We start from the raw sequence: 21,277 nt of genomic DNA, 5'->3' as shown, positions 1-21,277 counted from the left end.
GACTTTGGACAAGGTGTTAATCTTCTATGAGTATTTATAGATAGACTCCTTCAAAAACAAAACTGTTACGCTTCTTTATATGCTTGTTTCTTAAAGCGGAAGTTAACCCAAAAACAACAATATGTTATTTGTTGCCCCACTAGTCTAAACATGGCATTCTAAGTAATTTTACGTGTGTGGTATGTGAGTTAAGCAGTAAAATCCACCCGTTTTGTCCATCTCAGGCTCGGCCATTTTGCCACTTTGTTGACTGAAAAATGACATCACAGTTGCTCAGGGCTCAGGTAACATCCAATCATGGCTCAGCTTTAGCAAACAGGTCGTTACCTGAGCCCCGGGCAACTGTGATGTCAGTTTCAGTTGACAGAAAATGACAAAATGGCCATCACCTGAGATGGATAAAAACAGGTGGATTTTTCTGCTCATATTCCACAAATGAAATGCAGGCACATACAACATATTATTGTCAAGCACATTTTGGGGTTAACTTCTTTAAATGTACAGCATTTTAATTATGACCCCAAAAGCTTCAGTTTTGTAGCTTGATTTAGTTCATTTTTTTTGCACGTTGGAAAAACGGATAATAGCTAATTATTTCTACAACAGATTCCGTTTCATCTTTCCTGTCTCCGCTCACTGTCTTCTCTCTCTAGGGCCCAGAGTTCCGAGACTTCCTTTTGACAAAGCTGATCAATGCGGAAAATGCCTGCTACAAATCTGATAAGTTTGCCAAACTAGAGGTGACACATGAAGGCACACTCCGAATACCAATGTCATAACCCTCTTTCTGTACAGCTATTTAGAATCTGTTTTCTGTGTGCATGAATGTGAATTTATCCCAGGGTCGAACGCGAGCTGCGTTGCTTGACAACCTCCACGATGAGCTTCACAGACAAAGTCAGGCCACTCTGGGTTTAAGCCAAGCAGAAGAGGAGGACAAGCTGGAGAATGGTGGACATGGAGGTCTTCTGGAATCATTCAAGGTGAATACAACAAATCATAATTGGTCAGTAACAACGCTGAGGTAAACAACTGGTATGAAGGGGACCAAAATATGCCTGCCACAACTAGCAAGATGAATCACTGATATAATCAATCTAAGCTTTTATATTTTACCCACCACATTCAGACCCTACCATGCAATTCATCAGATAATGCCACCTGTCCAATTTTTGAGAGACTGCAGTCAGAATTTTCTGCGTCTGCATAGCTTCTTACGAGTGATTTTATTTGCCTGCGAGGTTCCACCATGGTTTGATCTTCCAAAAATCCTAATTTTACTTTTCAATATGAATGAAGATTACTTATTTGAACACGATTAGTGAGGCACATATGTTGGGTGCTGGATATTGGTGGATCAATGCTTGTGAAATTAACTGTAAATTCATTTATTTTATATAGTTATATATTTTTATTCCATGTTATTGTGTGACAATCATTACTCTTGATCTTAACAGGCACTCTGGACAGCCACATTGCAATTTTTGGAGTCGCTTCCAGCGTCCGCTTGTCTCATTGCAGCTCTGGCAGTAGCCATGTATTGTGTGACGACAATGCAGCGGATGATTGCCTCATAATGAATAAACATTTTTAATATGCAGCTTTTGTCATCTATCCATCCATCCATCAATATTCTATAGTGCTTACAGCTTATCCCAGATGACGTTGGGTGAGGGTACACCTTTAACTGGTTGTCATTCCCAATTGCTTGGCATATCTACAAAAGCAACCATTCAGAATTCTTCATTTTAACATAATGTTCATGTTCGGGAATGTGGGAGGAAACTGGAGAACATACAAACGCCACACAAGACTGCTGAATCAGAGATGTGAACCTAAGGACTGTGAGGCAGACAGACGCATCAAGGTTTCACTGCATAGAAGATGGATTCATGCAAAATGCATCATACATGCATGACAAATGAAATGAAACAAATTCTGCATATCAAGTCATGTGAAGTTTATCTGTCTGAATTGGATCTTGAATATTACAACACATTTTCAATGATATACCTTAACACAGTAATTTCCAACCAGGGAGTCATAGCACACTAGTGTGCCATCAGAGATCATCAGGGGCCCTGTGGGAAAATATCAATTTCGCTTAGTTTTAAAAATGATTGCAAATTTACCTTTGTTTATTTATATGCCAACGAACAAGTAGATACCATTAGATAGCGGAGAGTACAATAAACGTGTATCCTAGTGTTGCTATTCATCCAATAGAATAGGTCGTGGTCATAAACTCTATTAGTGCTGTGTTCAATTGATCTTTGATTTTATATTGTATTTTTCTAAATATAATTGAAGGAATTAAGAGATTATTTCAGTATTTATACTTTTTGTAACATTTTTATTTGGTAGTGTGCTGTTATATTTTGCAAATGTAAAACCTTGGCTTAAAGGTTGGGAAACACATGACTGAACTGAAATGAAGCTGAGCATGATTCTTTTTATGGGGAATTGCTCCCTCTAGTGCTTGGTTCGTGCAACTTAACTAATCATTGATTTTCAATACATGCCTTCATTTTGTTTACTGATTGTTAACTTAATATAATTTACCAGTATGTATTCCTCCTGTTTATAGAGGGCCATGCGTGTGAGGAGTCACTCAATGGAGACTGTGGTGGGGTCTAATCGCCTTAGGAGCCCCGGCGGTGGAGGTGGTGTGCCAGCCAGTTTGAGTGGAGGAGCAATGCCACAGAGCACCAGTGAATGCACGAAGAGCACCTACAATGTGAGTATATGCGTGGAAGGAGAGAGCGGGCGATGTCATGTCTTGACATTATTTTGAAAGGCATTTTGAGGACTTTTTGTCACTTTTGATCTTCTAGCCTCCAGCATTGTCAACCAAATCTTCCTTGAAGAGCCCAGTAAAAAGGCGATCTGGACTCTTCCCTCGTCTCCACTCCAGCATCGAAACTCCATCCGAAAAATGCAATCGAAGGTTGGCCTTCATTTCCCAGAGACAAATACAGTCTCTAACTTTCAGTCGAGGGTCTTCTTGACTTTTTTTTTTTATTGTATGTAGTGACCAAAAGGCTACAGAGACCTGCCCGCTGTCCCAGGAAGTGAGGTCAGAGACATTATCCAACCCCAGCTCACCTGAGATCTGCCCTAACAAAGAAAGGTGGAATACGCAACCCTTCTCCCTAATGAGCACAAGCGCTGTAGAAAATAGATGTGGATTGAAATATAAGTAAGCTATCACTTGGAAAACTGACGTCTGTTTCCTCTTACAGGCCTTTCATTAAACTGAAGGACAGCGCGAGCAGCAGGCCGACCATCTCTCGGTCTTCATCAAGTACCAGCAGTTTCAGCAGCATTACAGGAGATCCAGAAGCTTTGGAAGACCTCGAGACAGTGAGTATGACCCTCGAACACAGCTTGTCCTTGTGCTGAAATCTACAGGTGACATGGTACATGGTTATGTGGTGGGATGCAACTAAGACTTCCTGACAGCACCACTCGTGAGGGGTATTTTTACCTTTAGGAAATTAATGATTCTAAAATCAAATCTAGTTATCAGTTCTTACTTTTTTAAGTTCACGCAGGTGCAACAGGATTAAGGCACAAATCTGGTTTCCATAATTGTACACATTTTACAGTGTAGTAGTATACATCTAAAACTCTGAAAGGACAGTTTTTATGAATGTCTTTTATTTTTAAGAAAAACGTATATTTTTCATTTTATTATGAGCTAAAATAACGGGACAGCTTGTTGGACTTGTGGTGTCTGTCTCACAGTCGAGAGCTACTGATGAAGCCTTTCTATGTGGAGTTTGCAGCCATTTTGTCACTTCTATTGAGTGAAAATGACATCATAGTTGCTCAGATCTCAAATGAAGACCAATCATTGCTCAGCTTCAGAAAGCAGGTGAGCCGTGATTGGTCATTATCTGAGTTCTGAGCAACTGTGATGTCATTTTCAGTCGACAAAAGTGACAAAATTGCCGCGCCCTGAGATGGCTAAAAACGGGTGGATTTTGCTGCTTAACTCATACTCCCTAAACACAATATCACATAATAAGAATGCCATGTTTAGACTAGTGAAGGCGCATAGAACATATTATTCCAAATAAGTTTGGGGGGTGACTTCCCCTTTAAGTGGCCGTCAGTCTGCCGCAGTTGGTTTACATTTATGTTCTTTCTTCTTTATGAATTATCCGTGATTGAGATTGAGATCAACCTCCACTTCTTTGTATTCTTTCATCTTTAGGTATTTTTCTTATGTACAGTTTCCTCCATTCTTCATCCTTGTCCACCCAGGCTAGCCATCCGTCCATAGCATCATCCTCTGCCTTCAGTCCTTCAATCAGCATTGACAGCCCCGTGTCAGGAACTCCTATCATCATGTGTCGCAGTTCCACAGGTAATATCTGTGCTGCTAGAATTTTCACCGCTTTTAGCCTTTTGATCATGAGTTGTTCATTCTTCCTTTTCCTGTCTCTGACTCTGCAGATGGGAAGAATAGGACATCGCCCAGGTCTAACTTGAAGTTCAAATTTGACAAAATCAGCCACTCGTCCACAAATGTAAATCTTTTATTTTTGTTTCCCTTTTTCACACAATTTCCCCTTCCCCCCTGGAAAGAGATATCAAACTCTCAAATTTTGAACAAAAATGCAAATAAACAACCTCTTCCCCAAGGCCATCAAAGCCATTATTGTTTTCTTTCTTTTGATGTGTGCAGTATATTCTGTTATGCAGTTTACCATACCAATTTCTGGAGAGCTGCTGAAACGGCATTTCACTGATGCACGCGGTCTGCTGTGCACAGTGATAATAAAGAATTGTAAAGTTTAGGGGAAACTAAATGTTTGACCCAATATTTACAGTAAATAATGTTTCTGTAAAAATTGTCTCAATGCTGTTGTATACTGTTTTTATAGCGTCAAATTCCATTAGTCTGTGTTTAGTAGAGTATTTTTTAAACTTGAAGAACATTTTCTTGTTGAAATAATGTCAATCTTTCTTTCACTCACATATCAATGTCTCTACATTTCTCTTTCAGTCGGAGTAACTTGATGACCAGACTGGAGAGGGCCCATGCGGGTTGAATGGAGCTGTGCAAAACAAAACCACAATTTCAAAACTACATCATAGTAGAACCACACCTCTAAACCACGGTTGATCCAGCATGACTAGCAAGGGCACCATATTCCAAAAAATAACTCAATACTGTGAGTTTATAGTGCGCAGCTGTATTTTTTTTTTAGTTCTTTTTGACAGACTATTGCAGACAGAAAGTAGTTCATATTTTACTGATGCTCTGTGCATTTATGTGATAAATTGTTCATACCTGTTTCATGAACTAACCCTGGCCAGGCTCTAATACTGTGTGACTCTCGCCAAAGCTTTTCATCCAATCATAGTCTGTTTTAGCTTAACACTCTACCCAGGTTTAATGGGAACATGAGCTATAGGCTTGTTAGTAAAGGCTTTACTTTTTAGCTTGTCAGCTGCTGGCCAGTAAAGAAGTTAAGGTGTTCTCCATGTCTCTAAATGATCTGGGAACAGCTCCTATTGAAGTAAAACCATGCGTTCATTAGTGAGGTTTTGGAAGTCTAACGTGTAATTAGCTTAGGATTTGAATTTGTTGTGTCTATGAAATTGTTCTTTTGTATTTCATAGTCTTTTGGTACCTTGCTAGCTGCTGCACTACGGACGCTGCTGGAATGCAATAGTATATCTGTTTTTGTCAGGATGTCAAATTCCTGAACTCATTTGCTTGTTTTACTTAAAAATGATTTGCAGTATGTGGTACTCCATGAATATTTCACCAATGTTTCTCATACCTCAGCAGCGTACTACTTTGATTATGTGTCAGGATGAAATTACTACAGATAGGTTTAGCACCCATATTTGTTTTAAAACATACTTTTGCACTTCAGTATGTCAAACAAAAAACATTTCACCCGCTGATACCTCTCATTGAGGCTTGCTAGTGCACCCTACTATGTGTATGATATATATTTTCTTGTCATAACTTGATGACTTGAAAAGGCTGAATGAACCTTTAAACCAGTTCTGGCAAAAACACAATGAATGTGAATTTGTAGTTATTCTTTTTTTGTTTTTTTGTTGTTGTTGTTGTTGCTGCTTTTCGTATGCCGTCCATTAGATGTGCAATGCAAAGGTATAGTAGTTGCTTACATGCACAACAAGGCGAGACTAGTTTAAAATACGGCATGATGGGGCAACAATTTGATAAAAGGGAGTGAGGAAAAAGACAGAAGAACATCCATATCTCCTGTGACTAAACCCATTTTTGGGTAAAGTTATTGTTATTCTAACTTTGTGGAGAAATGTTCTTTTGATAGAATGAATATAATTTTTTTTATAAATATTTTTAATTTATAAACTGAGGGGGAAGTTTATCTGTTGAATGATTATCTGGGGGAAAGAAAATAGGGACACATAGAGACACAAGTTAAAAATAGTATTTGTCATTGAGTTTGCAGCAGCCTAAATGCCTTGCAGCCTTTTCACTGTTAATACACTTAATTTATTGAAAGATATTTTTTTTAGCATTGTAAAAAAAATAATTGAAAGGTACATAAGCAAATAGAGTAACATGATGGGAAGATATATATGAATTTCAAAGCTGTCTAAATATGTACATGTATATTTCGTTACGTAATGTGCTGCTGGAAATTTATTCAACAAATAAAATGTATTTTGTGTGAGTTTTGCATTTGTCATTTTTTCCATTTTAACAATATTAGATTGAATGACATTGGCGTTGATGAACGAAGAAACAAACAAAAATATCCCAAACTTTTGTGAAGCTTATTCATTCATTCATTTTCTTGCTCAGCATGTTCACGGTCACAGGTGAGCTAGCGTCTATATAGCTAAGTGCAAGAGGCAATAGTATGTTATGTACTACTATGTATTGGTCTTTTGTGGATTATTAAGTGATAGTCAAAACATTGGATTTTCAACACGGCCACCATCTTAGGTAAAACTACTTTGAAGGAATAGGAATGTAGAAAACAACGTGTGACAAAACATCAAGTTCATTCCGATTAATTTCTTTCACTACTGGTCCAGGCAGGCTGGACTGACAGGATTTGAGAGAATGGCCGTAACCGCACGGCGTGTCAGCATGGGGCGGGGAGCAACTCACTCACGGGTTTACACCTTAAACCCCACCCAACTCCATGTCAAAGACGAGCTGGGATTATACAACGAGCGCACCCTGCTTTCCGGTTGACATACGTCAACAAAGAACCGGTGGTTTTGGTTTTGTTTATTTGAAATCGCGAACCACCCAACACACTTCAAGGTCCAAGAAGATATGGAAGCTGGTTGGTTTTCTGCTGTTTTCTCGCGTTTGCGTGCCGATGAAGCTTCTTTGACGGCAACTGGCTTGACAGTTTACGCATGACAACTGAGGAAGCTAATCGGCTACGTTAGCATGCTTCGCGCTAGCTTATCTTTGAAACACGGTAGCTTTGTCTTAGTTGAGTTCTCAGCTTTGTATTGGTAAGGTGAATATATCATTTTAAAAATCATCTCCCGTTAATATAGACGGAGTTGAAAACAAGAACTGCTAGCGTTTGTTACTAGTGGAGTTGTAGCGCAGGTGTCGATCTGTGAATTGTGAAATGAACGAAAATCCTTCAGGGGTTCACGATTATGTCTCAGACGTGCCTGACTGAGTTCATGCATGAGAACGCATTAGTCATCTTTGTTTGTTTTTAACTTAGCCCCAGTAAACGAATTGAGATGGCCGTTCCAATGAGGCGCCTTTAGAATTAATTTCAATTTACTTAAGAAGTTTGCGTCGTTTACAGGCCCTCTACTAGATCATTTGGCGTTACCCTTGCTCATAAATGTATGTTTCTTGCTGGGCATGATCTTAGCCTTGTTCCACCCTGCATGGATACAAGCTGAGATTCAAATGTGGAAGTGTTAAATCAATTTTCTATTGCGCTTGTCCACATTAGGATGAGCTGGAGCTTATTCCAGCTGACTTTATCCTAAACTGGTCGCCAGCCATTTGCAGGGTACTTACAGGGAGAGGAGAAACATCCCTTTCTTTCACAGTTTTCTACATAGTGTCCAACTATATCAAAGCAGTGGAAAAACTTGTGTTGGTGGAAGTTGCAAGTCATTCTGCAGCCCAGTGCTTGGCCTCCATTGTAAACAATTTAGATGTCAGTTCATACCGTCACATGTTGTTTTTGTCGTTTATAAGATGGAGAGTGACAGTGCATTTCTCTGATTGTGTTTTACATTAACAGAATGTAGCTGACAGATGGGCATATCCCTGGCAGCACACATGACTAGTCAATGTTCCCTTCCATGTTTAATTTCTTTGCACAACGTATATTTGTGCAATCCTCCTCCCTTTTTCATTGGCTAACTGGGTGTTCTACTTAAAGTCCCTCAGCACTTTAAAGTCTTATGCTAGCACCTATACTACCATTATACTACAATGATACTGTTGTTAGTCGTCTGTTTACAACAGTTTCGCACTTTGCTATGCCTTGCTTTATTATGTAATGAAGCCTCAAATTAGAATTGTCTCCAGTGTACATCTTAATATCCGCCATAATGTCTGTATAGAGTTAGGAGATTAGAACCACTAGATAGTTGGAAGAACTCATTCTGGAGTGATGTTTATTTATGACTATTGACTGGACATTTTCCACGTATTATTGTGCCGTCTTGAGTGCCTGAGTGATCCTTAACTACATCTGAAGTGGAGAGTGTGCATCCCTTCACTGTTCAGATGAGAAAGGCTTAGGGGTTTTTGAATATCGAGAAATATCTCCTCCCTAATTATACAACATTGGTGCAGTGATTCCTCCCTAAAATGATATTTGTGTTCTTTTAATCATTCTTGATTTTTAGTATTTTCTCATGCACTTTATCTGCTCCTCTTGTTACTGTTACAGGTCTCAGTCAGGAGAAGGTTGCCACCTTTTTAAAGCGCCTGCAGGCAGAGCCCCGCTATCTGTTAGCCCAAAATGTGTCAACATGCATCGACCCGCTGGAAGTTTGCCTACACCGGCAGACGGTCCAGGATACGGTACACATCTTTCAGCATGCTATCCCCACAGAGGGAAAGCCTGTCACGAACCAAAAAAGCTCAGGTAGTTATTCCATTCTATTCTTATCTTGGTTTTTGTTTTATTCACATGGAAAGCTTGACATAAGGAAAATTGCAGTGTTCTTTTATTAACGTGGCATGAAATGCTTTGAGTCATAAAAATTATACCTAATTGTATACTCCCCCTTAACTTTGTTGGCATCTATCGTATAGGATTGTGCACTCCAAGGGCTGCTGGCACTGTGTGTACTTAATCCATCACGCTTTTTAACATTTTTAACAGTCATATAGGTGTTAAAAACGGTTCACTGTTGTAGAATAACAAAAGTTGTGTACTCGCCAAGTTGAACGCATGATGGGCATTCCCATGTTGTTTTAGGATTTATGCCTGTATAGTGTTGACTTACCATACTGTACTGAGTAGCCGCGCTAGAGATGTGTATCCCACTTTTCTTCAGTAAGGCCCCACCACACTTAGACACGCGTCAAATCTCTTAATGTGCACTGAGCTGAACTTCTTTAATGAATTCCATGGTATGCGGGAATTTAATTATATACTTGACGATTTTCTTTTGTAATTCTATAATTTATTATAGGAATAAATAATGCAATGTATAATTAAATACATTTTAGACCTTGTCACTCAAATGATATATCAGCATGATGTGAAGTAATTGGACTTGTGTTTGCGTCATCACCTAACTAATGTGTCTGTATACTTTCTCGTTCATCAGGAAGATGTTGGATCTTTTCATGTCTCAATGTCATGCGACTTCCCATCATGAAGAAGTTTAACATAGAGGAGTTTGAATTTAGCCAGTCCTACCTCTTCTTCTGGGATAAGGTGAGATTTTGAGGTGCATGCATTTTCATTTTCTCCACATTATGACAGGATAATGCAACTCTGGGGTAAACTTTCTTCCATTATTATGTTATTTTGGTCTTTCTGCTGTTTCTTCTCGGCAGATTGAGCGGTGTTACTTCTTCCTCCATGCCTTTGTGGAGACGGCACAGAGGAAAGAGCCGATGGATGGGCGCCTGCTACAATTCCTTCTCTCCAATCCAGCTAATGATGGAGGACAGTGGGATATGTTGGTCAATCTCATTGGTGAGTTGTAGTTCGCATAGTCAGTAACTAGTTTTTTTGCCATGGTATTCAGCAAAATATCCAAGAATCCAGAAAATGTTGCGCGCGCACAAAAAATCCAGATGCGTGAATCCCTGCGTACGGATGAAGCCAAGCGCATTCCTTATCGTACATCTCAATAAATACATATATGCTGGCTCCTCCCTCTCCACCGTCGTCACTCTCAGAGAAAACCAGTCACACGGCTGTACGAAGATGTATGAATATAAACACTGCATAATGTTTGTCTTTTCTCCAGAGAAATACGGTGTCATACCAAAGAAATGCTTCCCAGAGGCGCACAGCTCGGAGGCCTCTCGCAGAATGAATGGCATTCTCAATCACAAGGTGTGCATGTATTCACTTTCACTGCCAAAATTGGATATGCTGACTTTTGTGTATGTCCAATTGTGCCTCACAGCTTCGAGAATACTGCTTCAAACTGAGGAACATGGTCGACAGTGATGCAACTCAATCGGAAATCTCCGACGCCATCCACGCCATGATAGAGGAGGTATCTACTGTATTTGTTTGATAGCCGCAATCTTTTGGGGAACATTTATGTTACAAAACGATTAAAGAAGGCTGAGTCATAGTTGAAACAAGTTGAATGGCAGAGAAATTACACTTCAGAAAGATAATTGTAAGAGCCATTTAGCCTGTGTCTATGGCACAGTCTACAAAGCTTTTTTCTAGTCCACGTGACTGTGCCTAGTAGGGATGGGCAAGTACCAATGCCAGGTATCGTTTCGGGACGATACCCAGCCTTATTTCAAGGTGATCGAGTTCTCTTGAAGGCTGCCCATGCCAGTCACCGGTACCTATGGGGCCCTCTTGTGTTTTACTATTAGGAAGTAAATGACATGCATATCTGATAGAACGTTTTTCAAAATAAACTGCATCCATGTCAGTAATCATACTTAAAAACAACAAAGTTGCATTTCGCTTTCATTAAGACCCTTAAGTTAATAATGTCCTATACCTGAGTCTGGGCTCAAGTCCCCCACTCATCACAATTCCCCTGTGGTGGACTGGGGATTACCGGTAGAGCTGGGTGTAGTTCGCAACTTCACCCTCAGTCAGCTGTAATAGACTCCTGCCCTACTGTAACCCTGAACGGGGTAAGCGGACAAAAGATTGGATGGATCGTTAACTATTGCTGTCAAAACAAATGACCTTGGATACCTTGCATAGAGTGTGAATAGAGCACCTTATTGCCTTTGTTTCCCTGGGTCTTTTTCTATCCTTGTGCATATTTGCAGCCATTTATGGACTCGTGCCCAAGAAAGGGGTTGAATCCCACCACAGCAATGTTTAATGTTAACCAGAAGAGGGGGCTGTTAAATAATACTTGAAGGGTAGCGTCGTTTGCGGTTTTAAAAAGGCCTTCATTAAAACAATAATTACAGGTCAAGAGGTTTTTACTGTTTTATTTCTTATCAGAGAGGCATTTAAACTGCATTTTTTTTCCCTAGCTCATCACGTTCTCAGTCAATCAGTCTCCAATTGAGACATTTTCCCAATGCAGCATCTTGTTAAGCAACCTTTGTTGATACCTGTTTTGTTGTGTTCTGCCGCTGGCGTGTTTGTTTAAACACACACACACATTTTTTGTAACAGCAAAAGTTGCAGATGAAGTGTCGCGTGTCTGGTGAGATGGGCCTGGTCGTAGTCAGTGTTTGTTTGTCCACCTGGAAATGGTTTGTTTTGTGAAACACTCTTCACTCAAGGCCAGCTGCGATGGAGAATTTGCTCATGTTAAAAGTATGAGTTAGATAGCATGGCTGTAGTACAAGTACATTTGATGAGTATCATAAAAAAAAAAAATAAATAAATTAAATCGGTTATCATCCAGTACTACCGGGTATACACTTTTTTTTTTTTTTTTGCCATTTGTAGTCAGTACTTTTTGAGCCTACCGTTTAGGAGTCATTGAGCGAAAGTTATTGTTTTTTTCTTCTCATGCGGATGTTATTCAAGGATCGTTTCTTTGGTTTGAAAACATTCTCCTATGCACGTGTGTGGGAGGGGACGGTGTCATATGCATTTGCATCAATAGGCACACATGTTTCACAACATCAAAGTGCCCCGTCAGTCCAGCTTTGGAAAGTGTTTAAGTGACGCTATCCACCCATCTGTTGTAGTGTCTGTGGCTGGACTCTGGTCTTCATCACGTGTACATTACATACTCGCACATGACAAGCGGCTGGGATGCATGCATCCCTTGTGTTTCTAACCCTGATCACACCAAACACGTCTATTTAGCAGCATTACCAACTTTAATACTCCAGAACAGGAAGTGACAAACACAACATTTCGGGCAATGCTAACTAATATCCACTCCACCCTCTGTAAAATTAACTCGAATTCACACAAATCAGCAGTTCTCCACCTTTTCCCGTGTTACCTCATGCAGTCAGACTCACCACGTGGGCTGGTTTGAATGATGAACATGATGTAATAAATGACGTTGTCATCAAAAAGTCAGCATACATACAGTACATGTTTCCAATGTTTTAAGTTGGTTAGTTATCTGGTGTAGGATGTCGCTCACACGTGATCCTGAACAGGATAAGCAGTTCAAAGTGGACGGATGGATCGAGGATTTGTACTTATTGTTGATTGTAATGAGCAGAATCATTTACTTTATTTTTAGAGCTATTTTCTAAATGAATCCTGCTGATTGATGGTACCATTGCATCAAATAGGTATAGTTTTTTCTAAAGCTTACCGGTAAATTTGTGTTTGGTATGGTCTGGAAATACTGAATGTGATTTTGAAAGCGGAACATGCAAGAGCAGAGACTGTGAATAATGGATACATTATGAGTTGCTTGAGTGAGACTTTCTGAAGTTTACAAAAATAAAGAAATGTTAAGGAATGTTTTCATAGAGTGTATACGCGACTGTCTGTGATTCATTGTTGTTGTTCTTAAGGTTTGTTGTTCAGATTTGTTTTGATAAACAAGTAAACACGGATGTCAAACATTTGTTGTTTTTAAATCAGATAGCATGCAGTTCATTAGCAAATTGTTTGCAGCAAGAAATACAGTTTACTTGGGGTCACAGGCAGCACACACTTGACACGGTTGAGTTCAATAATAACCCAATTTGGGGCAAAAAGGGACCGACCTGCTTCTTGGGTCAATTTGACCCAGCATTCTGGGTTGTTTTGTACAAAACAGCCTTATTGTTGTTATTATTATTATTGTTGTTATTTTTATTTTAATGGTTTCCCGCCAGGGGCGGCACAGCACGGTGGTCGACTGGTTAGCACTTCCGCCTCACAGTGTAAAGTAATGGATGGATGGTTTACCGCCAATTGAAGGGCAAACTGCTGCTTAACGTGAAGTTGTTGCCACCGTCCTGCACTTGTAACTTCGATTTGTGCGTGCAACTCAAGACAAAAAAAAAATCTCGAGAGACCCGTAAATTGAGTCAGTTTTTCCCACTCATGGGATACGGCATGGCTTCTTGATTGTTTAGTTACTTTTTATCATTCAGGATGTCAGTTGCATATATTCAGTCTTAGGGGAGGAGAAAAACAGGACGGGAGAGGTGCAGAGCATGAGGGGAAATTCCTGAGAGCTTTAGCAGAGGTTAGAAGGGTTAACAGACAGCCTAGTCCAAACAGTCCAATTTAGCCCACAGGAAATAATTCTTTCGGACAGCAGGAAGACGCACATAAAGAAAGGTTGCGGGGTACAAAAAGGGAAATGAGAGAAATCACTGAAGGGAGGGAAGTGGTGTATAAAGAAAAAGGAGCTAAATTTTTAGCAGTGGTGGTTGACAAATATTTCTTGGGTCAGACCACAGGTTCAGCTTTGCGCTGTTGATTAAATTATGAGGGGGTTGAAAAAAGGAAAAACATCCTGCTAGCAACACTTCTACAATGAGCTTTTGTGGGTAAATTAATGGGCCTACTGTGTGTTTGTCGTGAAGGTGTTCCGAGTGGTTAGCGTTTGTCTCGGCAGCCCGCCTGAGACCATCTGCTGGGAGTACAGGGACAAGGAAAAGAACTTCCACCGCGTGGGACCCATCACCCCTCAGGAGTTTTACAGGGTGCACGTTAAACCGCTATACAACATGCAGGACAAAGTATGTGGGAACATAATACTATTAAAAAAAAAAAAAAAATGTAACTTGCTGATTTCACTCTCTAAATTCATTTCTTTGTGAACATCAGATCTGCCTTGTGAATGACCCTCGACCCCAAAACCCTTACGGGAAGCTGTACAGTGTGGAGTACCTAGGTAACATGGTTGAAGGCCGCCAGACGCTCTACAACAATCAGCCCATCGAGCTTCTCAAAAAGGCTGCTGCAGAGTCCATCAAAGACGGAGAAGTACGTTGAAATGAGCCATCAAGTTCACATTCATTGTCTCGTTTTAAAAATGCTAACACGTTTTTTCTCTTTTTAGGCTGTGTGGTTTGGCTGTGACGTTGACAAACATTTCCACGGCAAGCTGGGCATTAATGACATGAATGTGTGAGTTTTATGCTGATCCTGTGCATTGTACTGCTTCAAATTGATGCATGTTGGGAATACATCCGTGTTTTTTTTTCTGGGCATAGGTGCAGATAAACAGAAAATATTGAAGTGAATCATCTTATTGTTTTTGAGAGTTTGAACTATGTCAAGATCAAGAGGCATGTAATAACAGGAAAATCCGATATCGGTGTAAACCAGACTACCTCAATTTTACGACGTTGCATCACCGTGGTGTGTGTACGACGTCACAGCTTTGCATGACAAGACCAGACCTCTTTTTCCTGCATGAGGCAATTTGTCTTTCCACGGCAGAACAATTCTGATCCTCGCCCTTCAGGTGCACTGCCATTTGTCTGAGTTACTGGCGCCATGCTAAAATCTACCCACTGAACTGAGCCACACAGAAGATAAACTTTCTTTCCTGTGGCTGTGAAAAACATTTCCGATGTCAGAGTCAAAAACTGGAAAAAAAAAATAACATCTGAATTTTTGTGGAATATGTGAGTAAATGCCACCCCCTTAAAAATGTTTATAATTGCCTGTGGTTACCACAATATGGTGGCAAAGCACTACTTCTGTCAAATTGAAGCTCCTCGACTCACTTCAAAATGGTTCCTTGGCACCAGGATCACACAAAAAGGACACAAAGCAATACTTTTATTTGTTTGACTCGGTACAAGAATGGTGTATGGATGGATTTTTCAGCTAATTTTAAAGACTTGGTTCCAAACAAAAATAAAATCTCTCAATATGTGAATTTGCGAATGCAAATCTGCGAATATGTGGGGGGTTTCCTGTACTTACACTTTTTTCTTTTGATAAGATAATTATTAATGCAGAGGGAAATGGCCCAGTCACAACAAATATTTTGTTGTGAACATCCAAGGAGGTCATTCTTAAATTTGTGTTTGTCTCTGTGCAGCTTTAACCACGAGCTGGTGTTTGGAGTTTCAGTAAAGAAGCTGACGAAGGCAGAGCGCCTGGTATGTGGAGACTCTCTCATGACCCACGCCATGATCCTCACTGCTGTCACGGACAAGGTAGGCACACACAAACGCATAGGTGAGGGTTAAGGTGTCCATTTTAGACCCAGACTTTCATGGATATAGCTTGGCGTGGACAAAAGGAATTGTGGAAAGACGCTGTGGATTATTGCATCCAACTTTACCTTTTGTTAATTGGCTGTAGTGATTCATGGCGCTGTCAATGGCCACTTTAAAGAGGGAAGTCAACCCATACATATTTTTTTCAAAAATATGTTCTATGCAAGCCCACTAGTTGAAACATGGCATTCTGATAAATATTGCGTTTGTGGAATAAGAGTTATTAATCCATCCGTTTTTAGCCATCTCTGGGGGCGGCCATTTTGTCACTTATGTTGACGGAAAATAACATCACAACTGCCCAGTGCTCAGGTAACAACCAATCACAGCTGACTTGTTTTCTGAAGCCGAGCTCTGATTGGTCGCAATCTGAGCCCTGAGCAGTTGTGATGTCATTTACAGCCGACAGAAGTGACAAAATGTCCTCCCCTCTGATATGGCTAAAAGCAGGTGGATTGTGCTTCTTAACTCATATGCCACAAACGCAATATTAATCAGAATGCCGTGTTTCAACTAATGGGCCTGCATGGAACATATTGTTGAAAAAAAAAAATGTTTGGGTTGATTACCCTTTTAAGGGACACCAGCTGTCAGGACACTTTCTCTCACGTGTTCCCTGCTTAGCTCTAATCTCTACATTGTCTTCTCTTTCTGATTCGTTCAGGATGGAAAAGAGGGTTATGAAAAGTGGAGGGTGGAAAATTCCTGGGGAGATGACCGTGGGAACAAAGGTAACCAGGACTCTTACTTTTTGGTATGATGATGATGTTTTTTTGCCAGTATTCCCTCAATCTCCTTCCTAGTACATTATTAATTTCTGACTGTGTCAGCCACTTGAAACAAATTAAGACTTCCCTCAAAATGACAAAATAATAATAGATTTCACGTGTAATGATCTCAGTTCATAGATGATGTCCACATGTAAAAGAGGTAATAACTGCTTAGCCCATTTGAACTTGGTTGCTGAGCAAAATAGCAGCACCTCACCCGCAAAGAAATCAGGATTCTCATAAAAGGCATTTATTGCCATATTTGAGTTAAATGAAAACAAAGTGAGAGGTGCGGGGTGTGGACTAAGATTCAGCATGTTCTTCACTGCTTGTTTGTGGTGAATTTACAGGGAGTCCACACGTATGTGTGACTTTTTTTCAGAGTGCCTCACAAGATGCTTTTCCGACTGTAAATCCTTAATTAAATCAAGCCCTATGTTCAGTATTGGCCGGGATACTAACGAGAGACAGTATGCATCATGTTCAGAAGTCTGTATTATTATTTTTTTTTTTTAACGGGCCGCACATTCCAAATGCTTCTTCACACTACCACACCAGACTTTACTGTCTTGTTGTTGTTATTCTTTCATCCTATCAACCCCGTGGTTTATCTTCCTGTGAGGCCCGTCATCTTCTTTGTATCTCGGCGCAGCATTCCACTGCCAATTTGTTCATGCGTCATTAGGCAACACACACATAAAGTACAGCGCAGCACTATATACAGAGAGAGAGTGAAAGACACTTTCACAATATTTGTCTTAACCCACAATCCAGTGACTGTTTGGGAAAATGTGAAAATTCATAAACACCAGCAGACGAAGAACGACAAGACCTCCAGCCTTTCGGCGGCCAAATTAATAAAGCTTTGACAACAAATGTTTGGGGGGAGTGTAGTTCTCTTGGGAAACTGGGGTTATCTGCCTTGCTGACAGAATTTAAGGGGGGAAACAGATGTAGTGAGATTTGGGGGTCTGAATGAATGAGAAGGTGCAGGACTGGCCACATTGTTCAGGTAAAATCCAGTGAGGGAATAAAAGCAGTGGCATGTACCGGTAGATGAGAGCTAATTTTGGAAGACGGTGAATGAACAAATAGGCAGTAAAGCCTGTGGAGTATGTTTATGAGGTTGACATCTCCCTTGAGGCCTTTTCATAATCTCTCTAAACCCAAAGAGAGAAAGGAGAAATTTAACTTTGTTTGTCCCCCATATTAAAGCTTTCACATCTGCAACTGCTTATACTTTTGCATAGTTTTGGACCAAAGCTTGGCAACGCTTTGTTATCATCATCATTTTTAATTTGATGGGATGTTAGCCTCAGGTGGACTTTGTAATTTTTACTGCATGTCATAAATTAGACAGTTAGGAGAGAAAACAATACTGCCTTCTGATATCCAAACATGATCCTTTCACCTAGAATGACTGATATTAGGAAGGGGGGGAAAAAAAAAAACAGTAACTGTTCCCTCAAAACAAATAATGACATCCAGCCAGCACACACAGCCGTGTGCCACCCAACATGCGGGTTTGCATTGGTTTGCGTCAATGACAATCAAGGCAACGTGCCAACTGTGACTTGCGTTCTTGGATGAACACTCAGATGAAACACACACACACACACACACACACACACACACCACCCTGAAGCATTGTATTGAACTACCGTGTCCTTGTAGTCACTGATGTCTTTGTTAACTCGACTGTGTGTGGGATTCTCCGCTCCGAGCATGAGAGGGGACGGGAAACAAGAGAAAATAAATTGAACGCCGCGTAAAGTCTCGTTCCTCAGACCAAAAGCTCTCCATCAGGTTCACACGTCTTGAACGTTGGGGTTCATCCACAAATCACCCTCTTCCACTACAAGGCACTTGCGTTTATCCATGACAGTCAGTCAAAGAAATTCCCAAACCGCCACGACTGTAAATTTGAAGAAATTTTCCTCTCCGATAAAACAAAGTCTCTTACAAAAGAGCTATTCTGGCAAAAGGTCCACAGATCCAGAGCCTAACTGATAATCCAAAAGGTGCCTTATTTTGATGTTGTTACTTCTGTGTCTCTGCAGGTTACCTCATCATGACCGATGATTGGTTCTCAGAGTATGTGTACGAGGTGGTAGTAGATAAAAAGTTTCTCTCTCCTGATGTCCTGGAAGTCATGAATCAAGAGCCTTTTGTACTTGCTGCCTGGGACCCAATGGGCTCTCTGGCCTAAGTGTGGACGCCCATGTTTTTAACCTCAACCTCTCTTTTCTTTGACTCCTCCCTCTTGCTCCTCTGCTTTTACCTCGGATGCATTGACTATAAAAAGTCCACACACACCTGTTCAAATGCCAGGATTTAATACTCTAAAAAGATGAGACCAAGATCATCCATCCATCCATTATCCATACCGCTTCTCCTCACAAGGGTCGCGGGGCGTGCTTTAGCCTATCCCAGCTGTCTTCGGGCAGTAGGCGGGGGACGCCCCGATTTGGTTGCTAGCCAATCGCAGGGCACACAGAGACAAACAAACAACCGCATTCACAATCACACCTAGGGGCAATTTAGAGTGTCCAATCAGCTTACCATGCATGTTTTTGGAATGCGGGAGGAAACCGGAGTTATCGGAGAAAACCCACACAGTCACGGGGAGAACATGCAGACTCCACACAGGGAGGCCGGAGCCGGCATCGAACCCACAACCTCTGAACTGTGAGGCGAACGTGCTAACCAGTCGACCACCGTGCCCCCCCCCCCCAAAAAAAAACATGTTGATGTCACCACGTTGCTACATTTGTAGGTTGTTTCTTTTGATGAGGAGTAGTGTTGTCTTTGCGCCAAACCTCACGTATGGAGTTAAGGTCAAAAAGTCCAACCATGATTTCAATGGACAGTAACTTGTATTTTTGAGATTTCAAGTGTTTGGGGGTTTTTTTCCCCAGAATGTAGCCGGGCTTGGATGTCCAGCCCAGACATATGAAGAAGACGGCATATTGTTAAAACGTGTATTCAACAGTCAATACATGGCTGAAATTCCTGAAGCTCCCTCAGTGTACAGTGCCTTAAAAATGTATTCATACCTCTTGAACATTTTCATTGTGACCTTGAATCCAAAAGTCAAACAGCCATAACAATCACAAATGTGAATATACAGTACTTTGCTTTGTGATAGACCAACACAAAATACAACATAATTGTGAAGTGGAAAGAAAATAAAATGCGCTTTTTTAAATTTTAAGCAAATATAAGAGGCCCATTGTCACTCACTCTGGAGGAGCTGCAGAAATCCACAGCTCAGTTGGCCAAAGCTGTCTACCGGACAATAAGTCGTGCATTCCACAAATCTGGCCTTTGTGGAAGAGTGACAAGAAGAAAGACATTGTTAAAAGAAAGCCATATCGAGTCCCATTTGAGTTGCACGTGTTACAGATCAAATTATGGGTGGAAAAGATTTTCGACCTTTGCATCTTATATATCACAAAAAAACTGGCATTTAAACGGAGTGTGTAGACTTTTTGAATCTATGTCCCCTGTTTCTTTGAAACATGACAATGTTCTAGATAAGAATAAATCTCACTTTTTAACAGACTGCTTGTGTCTTCTGAAAATTATTTAGGCCTTGAAGATTTCACTAGATTCAGTCAGCGGTGTGGTATACACAATATTGTCTTTAGGCCTGCCTGACGTTTGCGTAATCTCTCTTAACAGCTGCGCTGTTAATAACAACAACAATACAATGTTATTTGCCAACAACCACAATCCAAAATAATAACTAGCTAAATGAGTGTGTGTGTATTTGACTTATCTCACATGTATCCCAAATTGTCCGCTTTTCTGAGGAACACCAAAAGCAGAAAACACATTTCGATTAGAACACATTTATTTCTCATTTTGTCAAGTGCCTCTCCAGAGCCCTGACGATGCAACTTATGCAATTTATGCAACTTAAAAGGGAAATCAGCGCACACATTTTTTTTTCTAGAATATGTTCTATGTAAGCCCACTAGTTGAAACAGGGCATTCTGGTAAATATTTAGTTTGTGGAATAAGTGTTAATCCACTCTTTTTTAGCCATCTCCAGGGGCGGCCATTTTGTCTTCTGTCGACTGAAAATGACATCACAACTGCTCACAACGACCAATCACGGCTCATATTCAGAAAGCAGGTCAGCCGTGATTGGTCGTTGTGAGCAGTTGTGATGTCATTTTCAGTTGACAGAAGACAAAATGGCCACCCCCAGAGATGACTAAAAACGAGTGCATTTTGCTGCTTAACTTATATTCCACAAACGCAAAATTAATCAGAATGCCATGTTTCAACTAGTGGGCCTGCTAGGAACATATTCTTGAAAAAAATATGTTTGGGTTGACTTCCGCTTTAAGTGGATTTTTCAGGTAAGTACTTGTGCTTTTTTTTTTTTTTTTTTCAACTCATGCTGTTTAATAGAGAATGTTGACATCTCCAAGTAAATAACTTGCAGGCGATTGTGTGGAGTTAACATAAAATCTAAGTATTTCAGTGAGAAGTTAAATTTCTCCAATCTGATTTTGTACTTTTAAGTGCTCCTGGTCAGTTGGGGTCCTGCTGAGGTCCAGAGTACGGAATTTAGAATTAATTGCTGCATCAGCCCTTTGGGGGTCGCTGTTTTGTGGAAACGGCCCTCACTAATTTCACTGTCGCTGCTAATTTCTGGCCTACATGTAAGTAGCATGTTCAATACAACCGGTTGAAATATGCCAAAGTGGGA

The 21,277-nt window shown here is 40.5% G+C and overlaps 2 protein-coding genes across 4 annotated transcripts in view; both read left to right on the top strand.

Moving 5' to 3' along the window:
* The window catches only part of LOC147144593 (rap1 GTPase-activating protein 2-like), a 34,201-nt gene extending 27,512 nt beyond the window's left edge, over window positions 1-6,689 (top strand). For 2 of the 3 annotated variants that reach the window (XM_086035587.1, XM_086035586.1), the window contains 9 exons: window positions 654-740; window positions 843-983; window positions 2,588-2,737; window positions 2,835-2,947; window positions 3,032-3,130; window positions 3,243-3,363; window positions 4,270-4,372; window positions 4,462-4,535; window positions 5,015-6,689. In XM_086035587.1, coding sequence (XP_085891713.1) covers window positions 654-740; window positions 843-983; window positions 2,588-2,737; window positions 2,835-2,947; window positions 3,032-3,130; window positions 3,243-3,363; window positions 4,270-4,372; window positions 4,462-4,535; window positions 5,015-5,023 — 897 coding nt within the window. In that variant the 3' untranslated portion in view covers window positions 5,024-6,689. Of the gene's footprint in view, window positions 1-653; window positions 741-842; window positions 984-2,587; window positions 2,738-2,834; window positions 2,948-3,031; window positions 3,131-3,242; window positions 3,364-4,219; window positions 4,373-4,461; window positions 4,536-5,014 lie in introns of those variants that run through there. The other variant, XR_015087446.1, reaches the window with a different exon arrangement.
* A 462-nt stretch (window positions 6,690-7,151) lies between these two features.
* Window positions 7,152-20,119, top strand: blmh (bleomycin hydrolase). Its single transcript, XM_086036602.1, has 12 exons — window positions 7,152-7,313; window positions 8,910-9,107; window positions 9,799-9,908; window positions 10,031-10,172; window positions 10,450-10,538; window positions 10,612-10,704; window positions 14,132-14,287; window positions 14,376-14,534; window positions 14,611-14,678; window positions 15,604-15,721; window positions 16,449-16,515; window positions 18,615-20,119. Exons 1-12 carry the CDS (start codon window positions 7,304-7,306, stop codon window positions 18,761-18,763), a joined length of 1,359 nt encoding a protein of 452 aa, XP_085892728.1. The 5' UTR covers window positions 7,152-7,303; the 3' UTR covers window positions 18,764-20,119.
* The last annotated feature ends 1,158 nt before the right edge of the window (window positions 20,120-21,277 follow it).

Source organism: Filicampus tigris, chromosome 7, assembly GCF_054856515.1.
Source record: "Filicampus tigris isolate MCC_2025a chromosome 7, RoL_Ftig_1.0, whole genome shotgun sequence".
NCBI classification, from domain to species: domain Eukaryota; kingdom Metazoa; phylum Chordata; class Actinopteri; order Syngnathiformes; family Syngnathidae; genus Filicampus; species Filicampus tigris.
This window is presented reverse-complemented; position numbering and strand designations above follow the sequence as displayed.